This window comes from Pseudonaja textilis, chromosome 4 (assembly GCF_049901715.1).
Source record: "Pseudonaja textilis isolate UNSWEBS1 chromosome 4, rPseTex1.2, whole genome shotgun sequence".
NCBI classification, from domain to species: Eukaryota; Metazoa; Chordata; class Lepidosauria; order Squamata; family Elapidae; genus Pseudonaja; species Pseudonaja textilis.
This window is the reverse complement of record NC_141993.1, coordinates 888,224-909,432: the sequence shown is the minus strand read 5'-3', so window position 1 is coordinate 909,432 and position 21,209 is coordinate 888,224. Positions and strand designations below refer to the sequence as shown.

The 21,209-nt window shown below is 36.9% G+C and overlaps 1 protein-coding gene across 1 annotated transcript in view; it reads right to left on the bottom strand.

Moving 5' to 3' along the window:
* The window catches only part of CTNNA3 (catenin alpha 3), a 711,430-nt gene that overhangs the window by 20,384 nt on the left and 669,837 nt on the right, over positions 1–21,209 (bottom strand). The window contains exon 16 of the mRNA XM_026714519.2: positions 10,155–10,260. Coding sequence (XP_026570304.2) covers positions 10,155–10,260 — 106 coding nt within the window. The remainder of the gene's footprint in view (positions 1–10,154; positions 10,261–21,209) is intronic.

Below are 21,209 nucleotides of genomic sequence, written 5' to 3'. Positions count from 1 at the left end.
GATGGAGACAAAGAAGAGAAGGGAGGGAGGGAGGGAGGGAGGGAGGAAGGAAGAGCAAGAAAGAAAGAGGAAGGGAGAGAAAGAAATAAAGAGGAAAAAGAAAGAGAAAGAAAGAAAAATAGGAAAAAAGAAAAAAAGAGGAAGGGAGGAAGGGCAAGAAGGAGAGAGCAAGCAAGCAAGAAAGAGCAAGAAAGAAAGGAAGGGAGAGAAAGAGAGAAAGAAAGAAAGGAAAGGAGAGAAGAAAGAAAGAAAGAAAGAAAGAAAGAAAGAAAGAAAGAAAGAAAGAAAGAGAGAGAGAAAGAAAGGAAGAAAGGAAGGGGAGGAGAGAGAATACTCTGTGGTATTATTTTTAATTGTTCCATTATTTATCATATATTAATATTTTGCACTGTCCCTACACCTAAAGTGATTTTACTGCCTTTCTTTTGCCCAGGTATTTTTCAGGCTTTACATGTCAATAATCCAAAGCATAAGTACAGGTGCGTTTAACAGAGTTGAAAGGGACTATGGAGGTCTTCTAGTCCAACCCCCTGCTCAGGCAGGAAAACTCTTGAGGAATCCAAAATCTGAAGAGAGGTTCTGGGAAAGGTGTCTGAATAACATAATAACACTTAGAAAGGGACCTTGGGGGGAACCCTATACCATTTCAGAGAAATGGCTGTCCAGTCTTTTGTTAAAATCTTCCAGTGTTGGAGCACCCAGAACTTCTGGTGGCAAGCAGTTCCGCTGGTTAATTGTTCTCAATGTCCAGGAAGTTTCTCCTTACTTTTAGGTTGCTTCTCTCTCTGTTCAGTTTCCATCCTTCTGGTGCTTTGGAAAATACATTGCCCTCCCCCCTCTTTCTGGCAGCCCCCTAAAAGCCTGTTGCCTATCATCCTCTTGGGCAAAGCATGTGAGCCATTTCCTCCTTTCAGTGGTCCATGAAAGTACATCTATAGATAGATAATAAAGTCAAAAAAAAAGGTGAACAACATTTTTACAGAATTATAGATACATTGAGTCTGGGTGTGACAAGGAATGGCTGGGAGGGCAGGGGCCAGGTGAGTGAGTCTTGACGTGACTGACATTGAGTTGGCCACACCCACCCAGTCACATGACCATCCTAGTCACACGGCCACCAAGCCACACCTGCCCAGTCATGTGACCCCAAGCCACGCCCACCAAATAAGCCACGCCCACAGAACCGGTAGTAAAAAATGTTGAATTCCACCACTGATGCAGCTGCTTCAATGCACCACTCAGTCTCTCCAAGACAGTTTAAAACTGACCCTCCGTTGTCTTCAGTTATCCTGAAGACCCACAGAGAAAAGGGAGAGATCACCACGAGACCCTCAGTACTTCCGCCAACTGATCAGTGAGGGGTATAAAATTAAAGAAATAAGCAAGTCATTCCAGGAAGATATCAAAGGCACCTTTCCCTCATTCGCTGTTAAGGGTAAAATCTCTCTGTGAGCTTCCAGAGCCAAATGCAAGAATATTGACCATTCTACAGCTCAGGAGCTGGTAGAGAAGAGAAACCAGAGATTCCACTAGAGCTCTACAGTTCTGAGAGAAAACATTTGATGTCTTTTCTCATAAACTCTTGCATGATTGGTCAGATCTGGAGTTGGTTTGGAATCAGTTCAAAGGTGTCATGCCCCTGTCAGAGCCTGAATCTGAGGAGGAAGCCAGACAGCTGACAGGGAATGGGAGTGTGGCTCTGTTGGCTGTGGAAGAGGCTGGGGAAGGGCAAAGTCTGGCTGGGCAGAGCAGGGAAGAGATAGAACAAGGGAGAAGGAGTCCAGAGGAAGAACCAGGCCCATCCCCTCTTCATCCTAGGGCATGCAAGGTGGAATGGAGAAGAGAATAATGTGGGTTGCATGGCTTACGGGGGAGGAAAGGGCCCTGATTCCCTTCATTAGCTGCAGCTGGAAACACAGTGTATAAAAAAGGCAAGCTGCGTGCAGCAGGCTGTTGGGAGCAAACGTGACTTTATCTTGTTTCGTCGTGGCTTATCTGTGTTCCTGGCATCTTCCCAACTGTGTGAGTTTTGCCGTGCCTTCAAGTCTGAAATTCTTGCTCCTGCCCTGCCAAACTAATTACTTCAGTTGGCTTGTTTGGCCTTTAAGTTACTGTTTGTGTGGACCTTGTTTTGGATTGAATTTTCTACAGTCAAAGGCTTTTCCTGGGAGAGTTTTTCTCCAGCCAGGAGGTAACCTGGACATGGGGGCAAAGTTGGAGATAATAAAGGGAGTCTTATTGCTTATCTGACTGTGTTGCCTTTGTGCCACACCCCAGGTCATCACAAAAGGGCTCCAGGACAAGCTCCTTGAATGCAACTTTCATTGGAAAGTGGTGAGGCGGGGAGAAGTGCAAATTTAACATTGTCAGTACAGGCAGTCCTCAACTTACGACCACAATTAGGACCAGAATTTCCATTGCTAAGTAAGGTGGGTTATGAGTTTTCCTCCATTTTATGATCATTTTTGTCATGATTGTTAAGGGAATCCTGCAGCTGTTAAGCAAATTTGGCTTCCCCTTTGCTTGTCGGAAACCAGCTGGGGATGCTGCAACCATCGTAAGTACATACAGGTTACCAAGCACCCATTTTTAATCACAGGACCGTGGGAATGTTGCAATAGTCATCAGTTATATTTTTTCAGGGCTGTTGTAAGTTTGACTGGTTTCTAAGTAGATGGTTGTCAGTGGAGCGCTACCTGTGAAAGGATTTAAGAGATAGGAAACAAGATTATTTCATATTTGGATTGCAATTCTAAAATCATTATCATTTTGTATGTTATTATATTTTCCTTTGCATCAAGATTTGCCTTCCTTTTAATGGGTACCATTGAAACAGAATTAGCGATTGGATGTTTTTCACAATATTATGTAATAAGCTGCCATATGTACTAAAGGTTGTGGCAGAATAATTTGGGAACAGACTGAAATCTAAAATTCAGAGCTTTACAAACATTTTTCCTACAGAGGAGGCATCTCAAAATATTATGATCCTCTATTGAGACTGAAAGATCCCTGATGAGAATAAAGAAGCATACAGCATGCAGCTAGTTTGAGAAAAGTCATATTTGTGCAATCGCTTCCTTCATTTTCCCTCACTAGTAATTATGCAGAACATTGTTTATATCACTAAAACATTGGACGTGTTTTTATAGTAAAGCACTCCATTGAATTAATATACTTTGTCCCAAGTAATTTATTTGCACCCCAACAATGGAAGTAAGATACTTATATCTGTTTCCTTCATTTCTCAGAAAAGAAACCTACACATAGCCTATTCCGCTGTGTGTGTGTGTGTGTGTGTGTGTGTGTGTGTGTGTGTGTGTGTGATGCAGTAGTGGGATTCAAATAATTTAAACAACTGGTTCACCCAGGGCCGGGTTGGCTGTCATGGGAAGCATGGTTCATCCCCATCCTCCAGCTCCGCCGCACATGCAGAACGAGCCTTCTGTGATGGCCACCTTGACCCTGGGCGAACCGGTTGTTAAATTATAACCCCCTCCCCACTGTCAAAGTGGATCCTGGGTGCTTCACTGTACGGCAATGGAGCAGCCGGCACGAGGGAAGGAGGAGGAGCAGGGAGAAGAAAGAAGGAAAGTGGCCCTCTCCTTCCCTCGTACCAACCACTCCATTGCCCATTTCTCCATTGCAGCGCAGCGCAGCATCCACTTTGATTGGGGGGTGTGTGTAGTTTAACAACCAGTTCGCCTGAACTGGTGCAAACCAGCTGAATCCAACCTAACCACCCCACCCCCGCCATCTGTGTATCTTTATGTCTCTGTGTGGCTTTGAGTCTGTGTTGACTCTTCCTGGACTGATCCCTGCAGCTTTCTTGGTCAGGTTTTTCAGAACTGATTTGCCTCTTTTGTCTGTTTCTTAGGACTGAAATGGAATGACTGGGCAAGGGGCTGGGTCTGTGCAGAAATCAGGATTAGAACTCATAGTCTCCTGGTTTCCAGTGTGGAACTTTAACCACTGCACTTAACTGGTTCTCATAGCATATTCCTAAAGCACTACAAGAAGAGATGGGATTCAATTGGTTCTGATCAGTTCTGGAGAACCGGTAGTGGAAATTTTGAGTAGTTCGGAGAACTGGCAAATACCACCTCTGACTGGAGATTTTACAATATCCTTCCCCTGCCACGCCTACCAAGCCACGCCTACAGAACTGGTAGTAAAAAAAATTTGAATCCCACCACTGACTACAAGCATCCTATTATGTGGAAAGGATGAGATCTATCATCAGTGATATAATATTCAACACAGAAGTAATGAAAACAGAAGGCATTCAAAAAGAGATCTCCGTGCTCTTCTACAGTAAACAACACAGACAGGCACTAAAAACTTTAAATGGATTATTATTGCACACTTATGGTAATTGGAATCTATAAACTACTAAAACCTACTTGTCTGTTTATAATTAGCTGAAATGGTATGTCCCAGGACAATTTTTGAATCAAGGTAGCTCAAAACTGCTAGCTTCCAAAATGTGTAGAAAATCCAGGACCCATTAAACCTATGTAATTTAAATTTCAAGGATCTTTACACCAGTTGTATTTGCAAATTTGCGACTGCTTCAGCCCTGCTACAGTCAGCTATGGTCATAGAATCATGATTTCCAATGCCCCCTGCCTGTTTCCCATAAGCAAAGCTAATGAGAAGCTAGCAGGAAGTCAGATCTGGTCCCACTGCTTTTTTGTCTGGCTGGGGTCATCCTATTTATCTCTTTAGGTAAGGAAATATTGAAAAAAGAAGACCCAACAGATCATAAGTTGTCTGGTTAGAGCTAACTAAGAAATGGGATTATCATTTAACACTTTGCAATAAATAAAAGAAAATTTTCTACTTATTCATAATTCAAAATGTTAAAGATAAAATTGAATAATAATAGAAAATCCCTCTAACTGTATTTATTTATTTAAGAAAAAAAAATATGGCCACTCAACTTACTCTCAGTGACTCTGGGCAGCTTACAAGGATATACTGTATTAAGTAAATCTTCCTTCAGTTTTGCCTCAGCAATTTTCCAAAGAAATACATTTACTTCCCTTGTTCTACTGATTTCAGAATTTGGAACACTAAGATTCATGTTCAATAGAGTGAAATATATAAAAAAGCAATAGAAATCTAGGTGGACTTGACTGCAGTACTGATTTCAGTGGGATCTCACTAAATAGCAGATAAAGTGGAACCAAATTTATATTATTCTAAACAGCCAGACAACTATCTTAATTGCCCTGATTGTACTTATCATGATCATATTAGTGTAATTTTTGTCTCAACCATCTTAACATATTTAAAATCTTTTTATGGTAATTTATGGATATGCAATAAGACAGAATCCTAATAAAAACGTCTTAATTAGAATTTGCTTTTTAAGTTTCTGACTTCTACAGTTTTGTGACATAAACATAAAATGGGTTTTTATAACTTTGTGTGATCAGCTTCCCACCAAGTGATTTCTAGTTAACATTAAGGAAGACTGATGTTTCTTCAACAGGCACTAATGTGTGAAAGTTTTCTTTCTAAGTACATAATTGAGTTGGGGGGTGGGAGAAGAGATGAGAAAGCATTTCATGGGAAAATAAGGTAGCCAGAAATTCTGCATTGGGATCTGTTTATATTACTGAATTAAATGGCATGCTACACCATAACCGATTGGATTTGCAATTCATTGCAAACTGTTCCCTATGGAGGAGAAACATCTATGTGGATCTCAACAAATGTGGAATGCAAACTACTTTCCAGAACTTCCAGAAAGAAGACTAGGAAATTAACCTTTCCAATCCTAAAGAAATGTGCCCTGGCATAAAGCTTCCTCCTGGTACGAATGGTGTACGGTGAAAAGAACAACAAATGAGAATTATATTTAAAGTAAAATAATAGTCTCGTGTATAATAAAGCATAAGTGCTCTAGGAAGATAGTCCCTAGTGTAATCAGTCTTGCTTCCCTCCACTAGAAAAGAGACAGGGAAAAACAGCAGGAAAATATAAAAGTCAGACCAAGCTGTGTGGATTCTTCCAGAGCTGGCCAGTAGAACTCTATGCTTCAGACATGGAAATTGCATAACAAAATACAGCTTTGAGGCAAGAAGGGAGGTTTATGTATAGTTGTATTAAGTACTGGAACATTTGTATCTTGCCTTTCAATCAAGGTAATCATGAGCCTTTATTAGCCCAAGGAAAAGGACAAAGAGTTTATTAGCGAAATTATTCTTGATTTTAATGTCCTTTGGCTATAGTAACAACAATCCAGAGAGGAAGAAGTGAAACAGCAAAGGGCCCTGGTGTTTTCTCAATGAAAAGAAGGCCTGTGGCTGTGCTGCCAAATGTCTTACTTTCTGGAGTGGTGAAAAGCATCTAAGAATATAATTAAAACAAGAAATTGGCAATGTAATTTGAATGTAGAATAAACATTGATTTCCAAAGAATTTTAAGTGATCTGGGGGAAGGTGCATGTGGTGGGGTTTCTTCATTCATGTACAAGTCGGAAGAAAGAAAAACCCCACAAGAAATCAATTTTATGTTGCAGAGAAATACAGCCAGAAGACCTCAAACAGTAAAATCTGTACTTGTTAAATTACTACTGACAGTTATACACGGAAGTAACCTCTTTCTACTGTACATATGGCTTCCCATGGATTTCTAATTGGATTTGCACGGTCCACGTAGGGGGGAAAATCAAGTAACTCCAACCTTATTTTCAACAAGAGATGAGGATTATATTTAAAGTAGAAATAACAGTCCAAATACAATCATGCATGGAAAGTGTTATAGGAGGACAATTTATAAAGTGATCAATTTTGTTTCCCTCCACAAGAAGAAAAAGAGAAAAAGCATAAGGAAAACATAAGGGAATAGTGAATGTGAAACAAACCAAATGGGTACTTTCTTACCTCACAAGTAGAATTCTGGATTTGAGACAGGAAAATTGCATAATAAAAGCCTTATTTTGAGACAGTTGTGGTATAAGGTAGGATGAAAGATGGTGTTTGAGGCATCTTCTAGCTTGCCTTTTAATCCTGGTTTATTCTGTAGGCCCTGATTACTCTAATACAAGTGTCTTCAAGCTTGGCAAGTTTAAGACTTGTGGACTTCAACTCCCAAAATTCCTGAACTAACATGACTGGAGGAGGAATTCTGGGAGTTGAAGTCCACAAGTCTTAAAGCTGTCAAGTTTGAAGACCCCTGCTCTAATAAAATGACAATTTTGTAGTGAAATTATTTCACTAATTATTTCAACTAGAAAACAGTGGGAATATTAGAAGAAGCAAGACTGAAAAATGCAAGATAATTTTAGCAGAAGACTTCAACCAAGCATTGACTGACAAGCTCATAGGCTTACTTTCTTCATGGACCTATCAAAAGACATAACCAAAGACCCAGTTGGAATTCATCAGTTCAGTTAAAACATACCACATTCTCCCCATCATGCAACAATCAACCAATTCAACAATCACAGGAAAAGAATTCCAACCACCAGACATCAATATTAGCCATCACACAGGAAGCAACCAATACAAAGATAAAACCACCATTTTAGCATCTGAATAAATAATCTACCAATAACTAGGTATTGGTCACATTGCAAAGCAACATGTGCTCACAAATCACTTACCAAATATGTTCAAAGCAGGCAAGGCAGAAGAACATAAAATCCCTACATCTGTAAAACTCCTGCATTGATGATGCCACCTTGAAGATTAATCAAAAACCACCTTTGGGAAATTAATGAAACATCTGCAATCTTCAGATCAATCTTGGAGAACTCTTACAATGCAACAAGGCAATTCTGAGCCACACATTCAACTTCTTCTTCTCGTTGTTATTGCGAAGTCGTGTCTGACACATTGCGACCCTATGAACAACATTCCTCCAGCCCTTCCTGTCCTCTCCCATCCCTCGGAGTCCATTTAAGCTCAGTGACTCCACCCGGCCACCTTGTTTTCTGCCATCCCCTTCTTCTTTTGCCCTCAACCGTTCCCAGCATTAGGCTCTTCTCCAGTGAGTCCCCCCTTCTCATTAGATGGGCAAAGTGAGTTTCATCTTCAGGATCTTCACATATTCTTCACACATCTTCAGGATCTTCACACATTCAGCTACCATGACACTAATGCATCTGAGTCAGATTTCTTTCAACAGTAATGTTGCCCCTGTATATATTTAAAATATATCCTACTAAAGGAAATGTCTTATATGATAGAGCTAATCTTAAATCACAACATATCCCCCCAGGTAACAATCCCATACTGCCTGATTCAATGGTTTCACAATTTTACATTTAATGGTCTGAGATGGCAGGAAACCCAAATAAAAGTCATTCACTTGAAACTGTTCTATTTAATGAACTGTAAAAGGTCAAAGATACGCAACACTGAATCTTCATTACAGGCTGATTGCTTATTTCAGGCACACTTTCACATTAGAGGCTACATGAGAGCGGAAAAAAAATGTGTTTTTTTTTACTTGGTTTATGATGGAGGTGTTGACTGGGAGGTGGTCTCAGGCTAACAGAGCTGTGCTTTGAAAGGTACTGTGAATGATGAACTGTGTTCCACTGAAATGACATTATTAGCTTTGGCGAGAAGCTAATTCAGCTATCTTCCAATTTTGCCAACCATAAAGAAAATCTTTGAAAAAAATATGTGTTTAAACTGCAGAATAATAAAGCACCTAGCTCACAGTTCACTGGCAGGGATGCTCGTTGTTGTGGAAGGTGTGCATATAGTAGGAAGAGATAAATGGGAACAATGCCCAGCAGCTATTTCAGCAGAGGTCTCTGTACTCTTGGTTGCTGATTTGGCCCTCTCAGTTATCTGCCAGGCTACCACATTCAACACAGGCAGCGGGATCAGGGTTGCAAAGATACACATGAAGAAGACGCTAGGCCATTATTACAATGTGCACGTATAACTTATTTTACATACACACACTTTACAAAGCAAAAGAACCCATTAAATCCAGACAGTGAGTTAAATGTACCCCGTGAGTCAATTTGTCTTTAGTAAGAACATACTCAAAATGATATTTAGTTATTTAACAATACCTATCACCCAATCCACTCCAAATGGAATCTACCCAAGTCCAAAGATGTGCACTAAAATAACTAAAGTCAACAACAAGCAAAGAAACTCAAAAGCATCAAAGGCACAATTCAGTTAACATAAGGGCTAAATCTTCAAAGAAACAATGCTTTGACCTGTCAGAAAACATATACAATATGAACTATTCATACTACTATCTTCTCCTTTGCTTTTTTTCCCCTATCATTCTATCTTTTGTCCACCCAAACAGGTAGACTAGACTAAGAAACAGACTGTGTAGACCAACTCGCTGTGTCACATTGCCATCATGTGACATATTGCAACATTTTCCCCTTCATGGAGCTGGGGTGGGTGTGGCCTGCGCATGACACGTCTGGCCCATGGGCTGCATTTGGTATAGACCTAAAGCTACTTTTGTTAGAATGGTTATAGTAACAGAATCTTGCAAGTTTGAATGAGCTTCCTTGCTCTGCTGTTTATCTTCATGTGAATCGGGAGGAGCGGAGCTGAGACATTTTCCTAAAGCATTTTCTTGGCCTGGATTCAATATTCATTTATCTGATTGTTGCTTTGGTAATACAATTTCACTTTAGCTAAATTCCAGGACCAAAAATAGTCTTGGAGTCACAAGGCAGAAAAGCAAAATAGACAACAAAATTCTTGTCTCTATTATATAGGCAAACAAACCAATGCAAATTTAATAAATATTTGTACCTCATTTGGTCTTGTGCAGGCTTTTGTCTGATTATAAAAGGGCATTTAATTCTTGCTATACTACACAAAAAAATATTGCATTTTTATTTTATTTATTTAAAAATCCTCTTACTTGAAAAAACAAAATAGCATTCCTATAAAACAAGGGGTTTTATTATGAAGCCAATTATGAAGTTTAAAATTCAAGTTAGCAAGATAATTTTAGAATGGTGACAAATAATTAGCTGGTGCATGTGGATCTGGTTTAATAATTCATTCTGCAACAGCTGTAGTAAATTCTTAGCAATCTGCTTGACAAAGAGAATAGGCACCTGACAAAGAAGATAAAAAATACAACAGTATTTGGAGCATGGGGTCAGTTGTAACAGGACACATGTTATGCTCTCCCTGATATCTTACCTGATTAGAAATGAGTCTTGCAAGAACATCCATTCTAGATCCTGACTCAGAGATCATTTTAGCTGCATTAATCACATCTGATGTATTCTTCAGTGGTCCTCTGCCCCTTTAATTAAAACAAAATATATATAACGAATATTAAACATCTGTACAATCTTAGAATAAATATGAGAATACAATTTATTTTAGTCCTCTAAGAATGTCTGTTGCATTTGAAAACAAGAGATGTGTCTGCCTAAAAGGTGATCACATTTTTATCTACTGCATGTGTGATGGCTCTGATTCTGAAGGTGGCCTACAATTTACTATAAACATATTTTAAATCAACTTCTAAAAGGTAAATTAGCAACACCACCAAAGAATCATGCAAAATTTGCTGAACTGCTAGAAAAGGAGACAAGCAACCTCTTTGCACGACTCTAAGACCAAAATTCAACAGATCTCATCATTTAAACATACCTTACCTTTGAAAAGGGCATTGAAAGAACATGTGAATATTTCTATTTTCTTTAATGGGAAAAGCCAAAGACATTCTTGAATGGGAATTTCAAATAGTGCTTTTGAAAAGAAGGCAAAACATTAAATGTGTTTGGGATGTCAAAGGATGTTGGCTTAACTTGCATGAGAGGATGGCCTTCCAAACAGATACTTGACATATCAAATAGGGTCGTTATTTTTTGTAGAGGGGAGGCTACACATCCTGCTCAATATCTGCCTTGAGGATTATTGTGAAAATGTTAAAATCACACTGTTACAATGGAAGTTTTCTAAAATGATGTACCATTGATGTATGACACTAGATGAAATTATCTAAGAATAACTTCAATCACTGTCAGAAATGTGAAATACATAGAGAGAGAGATATGATGTTGCAGATAATTTTAAAAACTAATCAGATGCAACTGGACTTTTGTTATAGAAAACAAGGTTGGTTGGTATGCATCAAGCACGCAATGTGGGAAATGGGTTAGGACTTATGGACAAAACTAGAAAAGTCTTTTGGATTATTGGCTTTATATATGGCAACTGCAGCAAGGTTATTATAGGCACCAAGGTGGGAAAATACAGAAATACCTATCCTGGAGGAATGGATTGAGAAGATGGCAGATCTTGCAGAAATGGCTAAACTGACTTCTTTGATAAGGAAGGAACAACACATACTTTTAAAACAGAGTAGAAACTCTAATGGACTTTTTGCTGAAAATGGATAAACATGAATTGATGATTTCAGAGTTCATGAGTTAAAATGTTTATGGGTAGAAAGGAATTAAAATATATAATTTGGGAGGGAGGAAATGATAATTTATGTGTTTGCATTGCTGCCAAAAAGATAAAAAGTCACTTCTTTAAATACTTATTTTTGTTTCTCTTTTTAATCTTTCATTTTTTTATTTTGTTTTTTCATATTTCTTTATTTTTTCTACTTTTACTTTGGAAATGTAAAGTTATGTAAAGCTTTCTTTTAATAAAAATTATACCTTAAGAAAATTATACTGAGGGTGCATAGTCTTAAATCCCGGCAAATTCCTTTTGGGGGCAAGGGAAAAGAGAAAGAACAGTGATTTCTAAAAGATACCCTGATTTGCCTGTTAGGATCATTTGCCTCCAACCTCTGTGTTAGTGATATCACTGATCCTTACTTATATCTAGAATTGATTAATTGCAAATCGAAAAGAAAAAATTTGGAGAGTTGCCCCCTCACATGTCTTTTTTTTTTTCAAACTATTTTTTAATAAAATGACTGCTCCCCAAAGCACATTGAATTAAGGTTTGGTTTTAGCCATTCTTCTCATTCCTTCAGAGAAAAGAATTAACATTTTCTTTATCTTCTGCGTTTAAAAGCAAACATTGGAGCTTGAATTTCTGGCAGCCAATTTTTGTAATTACTTTGCTGAAAATAATCCTGTAAAATAAATTTGGATAGATCATTTCATTCTCAACCAAGCCTGTTTTTAAATTAGATAATTTACATGTCTCAAATTCAGTCCTTAGAATTGGTAATAACACTTAAAATAATCCTCTTGGTTTAATACACAACACATGTGTATTTCTCATAATTTCTCAAATGTTACAGTTTTAGAATATAATTTTAATCCAACAGTAAGATCTTTAACATCAAAACATTTCCCATAAATCTTTTGTACAGTCAAATGTTTTGTATAGTTTTTGATACATATATGATGTGGATTTAGTTATAGACATTAATTCCATCAGAATGAAAGCACCTTTGGTTTCTTAGAAGCAGCCAAAGCTGCTGGTTCATATTGAACTCTGAAACATGCTTGAGCTGATTGTATTTCCACTGTGGAGAATTAGGTTGGCAATATTCCATCTGAAGTTGAGGAAAAAAACACCTTACAGCAATAGTTGCAAAGTAATTGATTTTAAATTGATTCCAGATTCCACCCGGTTTTCAATAGAACATTTTGCTCTATTTTTAAACTAGAGTTCTTCCATAGTTAAATATTCATGGAGAAGTTGATATCCAGCAGGTCAGATAGATGTGCAACAATCCTACATTCGCAAGCCTGAGGCCTCTTCCATGTTTGCCCTATTTCTCCAACACATGAGATGCCGGTACAATCTTGTAATATGTCTCATCAGAAATACCACAATCCTATTTCAGACATAATATTTAATGAGTCAAGAAAGAAATGGTCTTTCAAAAAATATCTGACATCACATCTTCTGCATTTCTGAAAGCAATTCGCACCCACACACGGTAGCTTTGGTAGTTCCACCTTGTTGCTTAGAAGCTTGTGGAAGCAGCTTTATCAAATGATAAGAACATTATGCTTTGCCACCCACCTCCAGCTGGAGAGAAAAGAGAGAGGGGAAATCTATCAAGTGGACAGCTTAAAACTGTTAAGTTTTTAGCTGGGAAACCACAGAAGAGAGAATACTGTTTTCCTTCAAATGTTGAATATGGGTACTTGGCTTTGTGATAATGGATATTTACTGAAAAACATAGCTTGGAGGAATTCTAGGGCTCTATCCAAAGTATACCTCAGCCTTTAAAAGAAATGGCTTAGTGCTAAGATTTCAATTCAGTAAAAGTAGCCACTTAAAATGAGCCAGTTTAATATAGTGGTTAAGGCAACAGGCTAGAAATCAGGAGAGTGTGAATTTTAATTCTGCTTTATGCATGAAACCTGCTGGGTGACCTTGGGCCAGTCCCTTTCTCTTACCCTAGGAAGAAACAGGCAATGGCAAACCACTTCTGAAAAACTTTGAGAAGAAAACTTCAGTAAATTGTCCGAGGGGAAATCTGGGAATTAAAGTTCACGGGTCTTAAAATTGCCAAGATTGGAAACTTCTTTCTTTAAGATATTTCAGTGTTTGTGTCCCCACTCATGACTAATTTTCTGAATGAAAAAGAATGGAGGAAAAATTACACTGATGGAGGAAACAATGAAAAGACAAGCTCTATAATGAGTGGAGAAATGAGGCCACGGGAACCTTCAGTCCTTCAGGCCATTTGGAGTTTCTCTGACCGCTCCAGTTGGAAGAAGACGGAAAATAAGAGTCGTGGAAAAGCACATGCAGCAGAATCTCTGTGATATCATCTCTTCTTCTATTTTTGCCAAAGGAAAAAAATTGTAAAAAAAAAAATCTTTTCAGATTTATCAGTTATGACTTTGAACAATTGCTTTTCATTGCAATTTTAATGTCTATTTTGTTCTAACCTCATCTTGTTTTTATTTATTTATATTTTTCTTCTTGTAAATATCATAGATCGCACATCACAACAGTCCATCTTGCTGGATACTGAGATCTGCATGGTTCCCCCCCACCATTTGGAAGATTTGCTTGATCAGCTATTTCGGCAAGAGCAGATCATTTGACTACAAATTATTCATGAACATTATCCCTGGCAGGAAGTAAGATAAAGCTTCTTTTCCCCAGCCCAGTGATAATGGTAAATATATGTGCAGGAATCAATGTTTGCATGCACTATTTTTAATTCCCAACAAGGAAAAAGTTGAAGTCTTTAGACTTGAAAAGATTGACAGCTTCCACAAGTAAATAAATAATTTCTGTCAAAAACTAGCTGATAACTTTGATTTTACTATACTGATAATTATTTGTGCAAAACATATCTTCCTATTGCCTTAGGGGCATTGTACTGACTTTGACTGACTTAAACAAAAGAATCAAAGAGCACATTTTCTGCTAAATAGCATGTTGACTGGGAGTATGGTGGCAAGATAGATAGATAGATAGATAGATAGATAGATAGATAGATAGATAGATAGATAGATAGATAGATGATAGATAGATAGATAGATTTTTATTTTATTGGAATTTTTTTAAAAATGTCATTTAAGCTGCCATGAAAGCAACTTCTAAATTAAAAATCTTATTCTGAGAAAAAGATATCACATAAAATATAAGAATTTTTTTTGGAGAAAGCATGGCATCAAACAACTGAAAATAATGTTAATCATTTTCATTTAAATCAGAGAAAGAGAAATAAATAAATAAATTATAATATAAACGCATGATGAAATAGAATTCAAAAGTTTAAATGTTTTGGGGAAAACTTTTCATTTCTATTGCCAATATATTTCACCAGTTGAAATCTCTTCGTCAAAACTGTGTAAGCAAGCAATCTGGTAATATGTAAGTAAGTACAAATGCTTGTGTTGTAAAGATAACTATGAGAAGCTGGAAGAATTACTGGCCCACCTATAACCTTAACAACATCTGCTACTAGTTTCTCTTTTATAGGAAACAGTGAGATGGAGACCTAGTTGATGAAAAAATCCTGAAAGATGACCATGGCAAATCACTTCTTAGTTGTTGCCAACAAAACTATGCAGATATGTTTATGAAAACAGCAGGAATTGAGGTTTTTTTTTTAAACAATGCAGTGTCCTTACTTGGTGCCTTGCTGATGAGCTGAGCTGCACCACTGCTAACTCTAGCCTAGAAAGTCATTAACATACTGGCTGGGGAATTCTGGGAGTCCACACATCCTGAAAGTTGCTGAGGTTGGACACCCCTACTGTACCGACTCATTGCAAAATTTAGAATCCTGAACAGTTCCAAATTTGCAAAACATCTTCATGGAGAGGGAAACTCTTCACTGTACAAAGATATCTGCTATATATGAAGGAGATGGCAGAGGGGATATTTGTTAACATGTTAATTTTTTGTTCCTCTTTTCTGCAGGTAGAGTTTTCCTAAATTCGAAATGACTGAAGAGGACTAATGAAGCAGACAATATTGAAGATAAATTTATTGGTAGTACTCTGCTATTACCGCTTGCTCTGAGGTATAATCATACTGTTAGCTAGAAGTAAATCAATATATAAATAATGCTTTACTGAAGATGCTATCTGCCAGTTCTACAATTTCACATTTAAAGAGGAATACATTGAAAAATGTTTATTTGCAGATGTTAAGAACAATGTAAGAGATTGTGGTTGGGTTTCAAAGTTATATGGGAATGTTAGAAAATAGAAAAGATGTGGCAGGTTTCATGATAACCTTTATAATTGATAGAGGTTATTGGATTTCATAGAAATGCCTGCAACAGTCACTGGATTATGAACAGTACTTAAGATACTAAAATAGTAATTATTTTCTATTCAGCATGTAGAAAAATAAAAATGTAATTTTAGACCTTTAGACCTTTCAGTGAAGGAAAGACCCCTGAAGACAGTAGGAAAAATGATCTGGCCATTCTGCATTTATGGAATTTGTACTTATGACAAAGAGTGACCTGAATATAATACTATAGATAATACCCAAAAGTGCTATTAAAAGGGTGAGGGGTGAAGGAAAGAGCAAAAACTAAAGTTATATGTTATTGCAAGGCAAAAATAGGATGAGCAAAATACCTGGATCATATTACCATATGTGATGGACATGCATAAAAGTTAAAAATATTGGACAAAAATACATACATGGTTGGAAAAGAAGATAAAACAACCTATAGACTTAAAGCCTGAGATATTTTTACTGGGGATCCTACCTGAGAATTATAGTAAAGAAAAAATATATTTAATTATACATGTATTAACAGCAGCTAGAATTGTATTTGCTCAAAATTGAAAAAAATGAAAAGATTCAGGTGGAGGAGGAGGTGATTAAGAAAATATTGGAATGTGCAGAAATAAGTAGATTAACACTGGCAATTAGAGAACAAATGGTTGGAAAATAAAGTAAGAAATTAAATGTTATAATGATATATAATGATACATAATGCTGAATAGGCTGTAATATGAATATAAACTTAGTAAGAAATGTATACAAATATTAATATGTACACGAGATATATGTACCCAGCTGACACACTGTATAAACTGAAAGATGATTTTATTTTTGGTTTTTGTTATAAAAATAAACTTTTTATTTAAAAAATTAGATACAGGAACAGTTGGAAGAAATAATTAGCATGCAGTTAGATAACCAAGGAACCAGCAACACCAAATCTCAAAACTTCGAAGTACAAATATCTTCATATTTTCTGTCTGAAAAGCCAAAGTTTTTTTCTGAGTTCTTAAAGTAAAAAAAAAAAAAAGATCCATTATAAAAGTACACCCTGGATGAAAGCTAGATTTATCATTCTTCTTGCTAAGGTTTTCCATTTATGGACAGCTAGGGGAATGGACAAAAAAAAAAGTCCAACACACTGAAAATTGAAAGGGCAGTAAAAACTTATTTTCATAGCTCTGATCCCAAAGTTGACCCTTGGAATCAGTTTCAGTTACTTTGGCTGCAAGTTCATTGAAACTAAACTTGTCTGAATCTCCTAAGTTCAATGTTGACTTAGATTTGTGTTTTGTCTGAGGTACATACACAGAGGTACACAATGATGGATGGTATATAGCATATGTCCACAGCAGGAGAGAGAGTAAAAAGAATAAAAATTTGGTACTATCCATTAAACTGGAGGAATATATACTGTATAGTATAGACTCCATGGCTACTCAAAATAGCAGGATGAAAATATTTTGCCACTGACAACCTATGATTGTGTCTTCAATCTAACTCTTCTAGCTCATGGAGGCCAGAACAGAATTTGTAGGTGAGATCAGCTTTGCTGGAATTTTTCAGCTTAGTAAATTATCTATTTTAAATTCTCTTTCATTAAATGGGAAATTAGACACCTACTCCAAGCTTGCATGACCTAGGGCCCACTCTTTATTCTTCTCATGATAAAGGAGAGGCTTTTTCCATTTGATTTGAAATTAGTCTTCCTCCTTAATTCTCAAAAAGTCCCATTTTAGGATTCATACTTATTACCACAGACACAGTAAAAGATAGGGGGAAAATTGCTTTTTTGACTTGTAATCCTTTTAGAACATAGTAAATTACCTGCAGGGCTCAATATAGACAGAATATAAGATAGAAGTTGAAATTCATTGATCTCATTGCTTTTATCCAGCTAAGAAGTAAAAATAACAGGACAATTGCTACAGCATTCATTAAGAATGACAATTAAGGCTTAGTTTAACCTTACCATTAGTTATCTTCTCCCATGAAGTAGAAGTGCACATCAAAGATAGGAGGGGAAATAAGGGCATGAATAGGAGGAAGTGGAAGAGCTAGAAAAATGTTCTTTTCCAGCACTTATGGAAAACTAGAAATAATTTGAATGTTATTTCAAAGTTGAAATAACATTTGAACACAAATGTATTATGTTTCTCAGATGTTATATAACTTAACAGTACACAGCACAGTACTAACTTTGAGTGTATATGGGGAAAATAATTTTCAGAGATTGACTGGCAATTTTAGTTAATTTATTTACATAGCCATTACTTTTTATTATCAAGGGAAGCTGTTTAAGCCTTCAAAGAAAGAACATTTTAGTTAGGGCAAGTAGAAACACATAATTTAAAGTTTCTATTAACAGCTAAGAGAGCTCTGATTTTTCCCCTCAAGCTTACATAAGTGATCAGCATGAAACTGCTGTGACAAGCTAGTAGAAAGGAATATATTAATGAAAAGAGTGTCATTATACCTATTTCTTAGCTTGTAAAACAAGAATTAAAGGCCTTAGGAAGGCCTTGACCATTTCCATTTAGGATTTCCTAGCTCATTTTGTTGAATAATTAAGAAAAATCCTGCTGGTGGGATGATTAAAAGAAACCTTAATGCTCTTCTTGTAAAGAGGACCATCAGCTGGGCAAGTTACTATTTCATTAGACAGAGGCAAACCAGAGATCTCCCCGCATTATTCATCCTTGGCAATATTAAAGGAAATGAAATAATATGCAGGCAAACTTTAATTTTATTACTGCACCAAAGCTGTCAGTCCTGAGCCTGGGATACAAAACTCTTTACCCATTTTGGATAGGACATTCATCACCTTGCTTGTGAACTGACACTAAAAGCACACAAACAAGACCTGGTATTTGTTTCCTGTGAGAAAACTACCCTAGGACTCTTTTTGACAGTGGCACATGATTTGCTGAAAAGCTGGAGACTGGGTGAAAACATTTGTAAAGAACCTTGCTCTGAGCCCCAGACAGTTGCTAACTCTACATTGCGAATTTGCCAGAAATTACTTTGTTCGCAAAGTCATATTCCAAAGACATTTCAACATTTCTTGTCTGTATTTCATTTCATCTTCAGTTTTTCCTAATGATACTTTTATTTTGACTGAAGCAAGGCTTTTCACAGCCTTATCAGTTTGTTTATTCAGTATGTATCTTCCTTCCTTGAGGCTTGAATCCACCCCATCAGAGAAGACTCCATCAGTTCCACAGTTCCACTCCACAGTTCCTTCTATGGAGGTTTCCAAAACTGTCGTGGAAATGTTGAGTGTGTCCTGCTCGGTTATGAGTTGCCCCAATAGATACTTTATCGTTTATCGTCTGTCAACCACCTTCTGATCTTCCTACCTCTACATGTGAAACATACCCCAAGTTGAATTTGAGGGCAAACTGCCTTTCTTTCCTCCTCACTAGTGTCCCATTTGCCCTCTCTGCAATCAGGTGACTCTGAGATACCTGCTAAGAATTTAAATTCTTTCTAAGCTTGCATGGAAACAGTGCCTATTATTTTTTCAGCTATTTGCAATCCGTCAGATTATCTCTCAGAGTTCATCTGTCCAGTATCTGTCCAGTTCTGGCAGACCCTTCAAATTAACCTGTCTCTGTGCTGTATTTGGAATAATGCAATTATCTCTGTTGCCTTTTCTGCTTGGTCAATTTGAGCTATGTTGCACTGCTATAGTACTTATTTTCCAATATTTTTCACCTTCTAGTTATCGTTTTGTTGTCTATACTCTATTGCTTGGTTCACTAAGACAGCAGAGGCCACTATACCTACAATTTGCTATAAATTGGGGCCTATTTATATTTTCTTGTTTGAACACAGTCCAGAAAGAAAGATGACTATGTCCTATAGGAACATTCATACTACTCCATAATTCACCAGTCAAATAAAAACAAAACATTACAATTAACATTTAAAAAATAAAAGCCTCTTTGATTTACACAGAAAGGAGATATAGATCTGACATAAACCTTAAAGGCAGTTGATAAACCTGTAGGAAATGAGAACATTGTTACTGTGAAACAACATTATTTTCCCAAACTTCTCTTTTGTTCTGTTAATTTTGACAGGTTGTAAAAAAAAACACCTCTCTGGTATCTCTCACATTCTCTTTGTCTTTCCAAAAACAGATTAAAGCACACCAAATTATATACCTGCCAGTTGACTAGACTTCAGGTATATGCATGATTTCAATATAAATAGCTAAATTGGTGAAAATAAAAATATCTGCCTGGCAATTTATTGCCTTGCAATTAAAGTGTACAAGTGATTTTTTTAAAAAAAAAAACAAAACCTTAACTAAGATCTAAATGTTGCACAGTTTAAAAAATCTAAAATGTTGCATAGCATTGTCTGATTGAATACTAAAGAGCAAACCAAATGTTTAAATCTAAGGATCTATCCACAAATTCCCCCAATTGTAAGGTCCTTGGTGCTCTCTTGAGCTTGATGGTTTTCTTGCAGACATTTCATTTCTAAACTAGGTAATATCATTAGTGCTGGAATCCCATTTCCTTTCTAGCACTGATTATTTTACCCAGTTTGGTAATGAAACGTCTGCAAGAAAACCACTAAGCTCAGAGAGCATCAAGGACCCTGCAGTTCAACCCTGAGGTACAAATATCCTCTTGGTACCACATACGATATGGGCATCAAACACTTCAGAAAGCATGAAAATAGGAGAAAGTTTCACGAAGGCACATTACCACCGAAGAACAGCTATTTTTCCTGCGCATATGCCTGCAACAGAATGCCCTGTCCACCAGTTTCAGATACAGACCTCCAATAAGCAGTGCCATGGTCACATGATCAAAATTCAGATACTTGGCAAGTGACTCATTTTCATGATGGTTGCAGTGTCCCAAGGTCATGGGATCCCCTTTTGTGACCTTCCGACAAGCAAAGTTAATGGGGCAGACAGATTCACTCAACAATCATGTTAACTAACTTAACAATTGCCACAATTCACTTAGCAATTGTGCCAAGAAAGATTGTAAAATGAGGCAAAATTCACTTAACAACTATCTCACTTCGCAACACAAATTTTGGGCTCCATTGTGATCATAAGTCAATGACTACCTATATTGTACCATTATTAAGGATTTAAGTAGGAACAGTATACCATTTTTTTTAAAAAAAAATCTGAAGTGCATAATATCCATTCTTTGTCCAAAAGGGATAGATCAAGGGTCTTCAAACTTGGCAAGTTTAAGACTTGTAGACTTCAACTCCCAGAATTCCTGAGCTAACATGACTGGAGGAGGAATTCTGGGAGTTGAAGTCCACAAGTCTTAAACCTGTCAAGTTTGAAGACTCCTGGGATAGACTATTTTATACAAAGTGAGTTTACTGCATTTATCATAGGAAGATGTTACCAATTTTACTACTCCTTTTCATTTCAACAATTATCACAACAATTAAATTTATGGCGTTAGAAAAGACTGGTTTCTATAATTCTTCGAGTGGATTGGTACAAATAGTATATTAGGATTTTGTCTTCTATATTAGCCATTTAGAAAACTTCTGAAGAATTAAAAAACA